This window comes from Sinocyclocheilus anshuiensis, unplaced genomic scaffold (genome assembly GCF_001515605.1).
Source record: "Sinocyclocheilus anshuiensis isolate Anshui unplaced genomic scaffold, SAMN03320099.WGS_v1.1 scaffold175, whole genome shotgun sequence".
NCBI lineage: Eukaryota > Metazoa > Chordata > Actinopteri > Cypriniformes > Cyprinidae > Sinocyclocheilus > Sinocyclocheilus anshuiensis.
Window position 1 is genome coordinate 1,429,846 of NW_015548208.1, and position 1,486 is coordinate 1,431,331.

Below are 1,486 nucleotides of genomic sequence, written 5' to 3' on the forward strand. Positions count from 1 at the left end.
TTTATATATATATATATATATATATATATATATATATATATATATTTGTTTTTGTTTTTACTGTTACTGATTTTTTTTTATTATAATTTTACTGTTTATTATTTTATAAACATTTACAAATTATTTATAGTGTATTTTTTATAAAATATTAAAATGTGTACTTGTTGATTTTATTAAAATACTTTTATGTTAAAATATTTTGTGTACCGTTTTATATAGTTTTATTTTGTGATTTGATAATATTGTTTTGTTTTTTTAATTTATAGTTTTTTATTCATTTAGTTATTTCTAGTTTTATAGTGGGCTCATGGGGTAGTTGTGACATGATTGATATTTACTCATTAATTGTACATATTACTCATTAAAAATATAATTAATTAGTTATTCATTATTTAGTATGTACGTTAAAAAAATTCTGATTTCACATAAGGTCATGTCAGCATGCAATTTTCTATATCAGGGCTTTACTGTAAATGCTGTTAAAAAAACTATATATCATAATCACTGGTTATCGTCCTTGTAAAAATGGATATCGTTCTAATTCGCTTTATTCTATACATTTTTTGGCATATTTACAGATACTCATGTGTTCACTTTATTCTGATCTGTCTGCAGACACCTGTTTCTCTCTCTGAAGATGATGATTTGTTTGAGGAGGATCTGTTTGAGCCGGAGAGATCCACTCCAGTGTTGAAGGTGTCTGTCTGATGACGGCTCATAGTTACTCATCATTTCTCTGTCATGGTTTTTTTTTTTGTGTTAATTAGTTTAATTGACGTGTGTTTGTCTCTAGAGTCCAGTGGCAGATTGTGACGCGACTCCAGCTGAAGTGTGTCTGGAGTTCCCGGCTGATTGGTCCCTTAAAACGCGTGTGTTGTTCACGTCTCCTCAGTCGTTCTCCTGGGCTGAACATCTGAAGGCGCAGGAGGAGGCGCAGGGCTTGAGCTCTCACTGCAGGGCCGAGTACACCAGCTTACCTGCTAATATACAAGTAAGGACAGTTACAGGGCACACTCTTGTCTTCAGATATTTTTTGCAAGAGATTTCAAACTAATAATATAAGCCAGCTTACCAATAATTGATTTATAGTTTTTTTTTATATTAAATATTAAATCTTTATGATTTTATATATAAAATACTTATTTTTATTAGTTTTGTATACAGTTTTATATGATTTAATTTGTGATTTAATCTAAATTGTAGTATTTTTTTAATATTTAGTATTTATTTATAGTTTTATTTTTAATTTTTACATTTATATTTGATAAAATAATAAATAAAATATTTTACTAATTTAATATGTTATTGTCTAATTATTAGGGATGTAACGATTAACCGCGAGCCAGTTGAAAATCGATTGAAATATGTGACGATTCAAATCGGTTGAGATGCTAAACAAATCGCGATTCAGTTAGGGGTAGGAGTTTATATGAATATGTCTGAGGGGAACTTACTGTCTTTCCATGGTATTTTTTCGTTTCCTCTT

General features: G+C 28.7%; 1 protein-coding gene across 1 annotated transcript in view; it reads left to right on the plus strand.

Annotated features, from left to right (window-relative positions):
• LOC107653672 (protein downstream neighbor of son homolog) overlaps positions 1–1,486 on the plus strand; it is a 17,324-nt gene that overhangs the window by 1,011 nt on the left and 14,827 nt on the right. The window contains exons 2-3 of the mRNA XM_016440451.1: positions 616–696; positions 794–991. Coding sequence (XP_016295937.1) covers positions 616–696; positions 794–991 — 279 coding nt within the window. The remainder of the gene's footprint in view (positions 1–615; positions 697–793; positions 992–1,486) is intronic.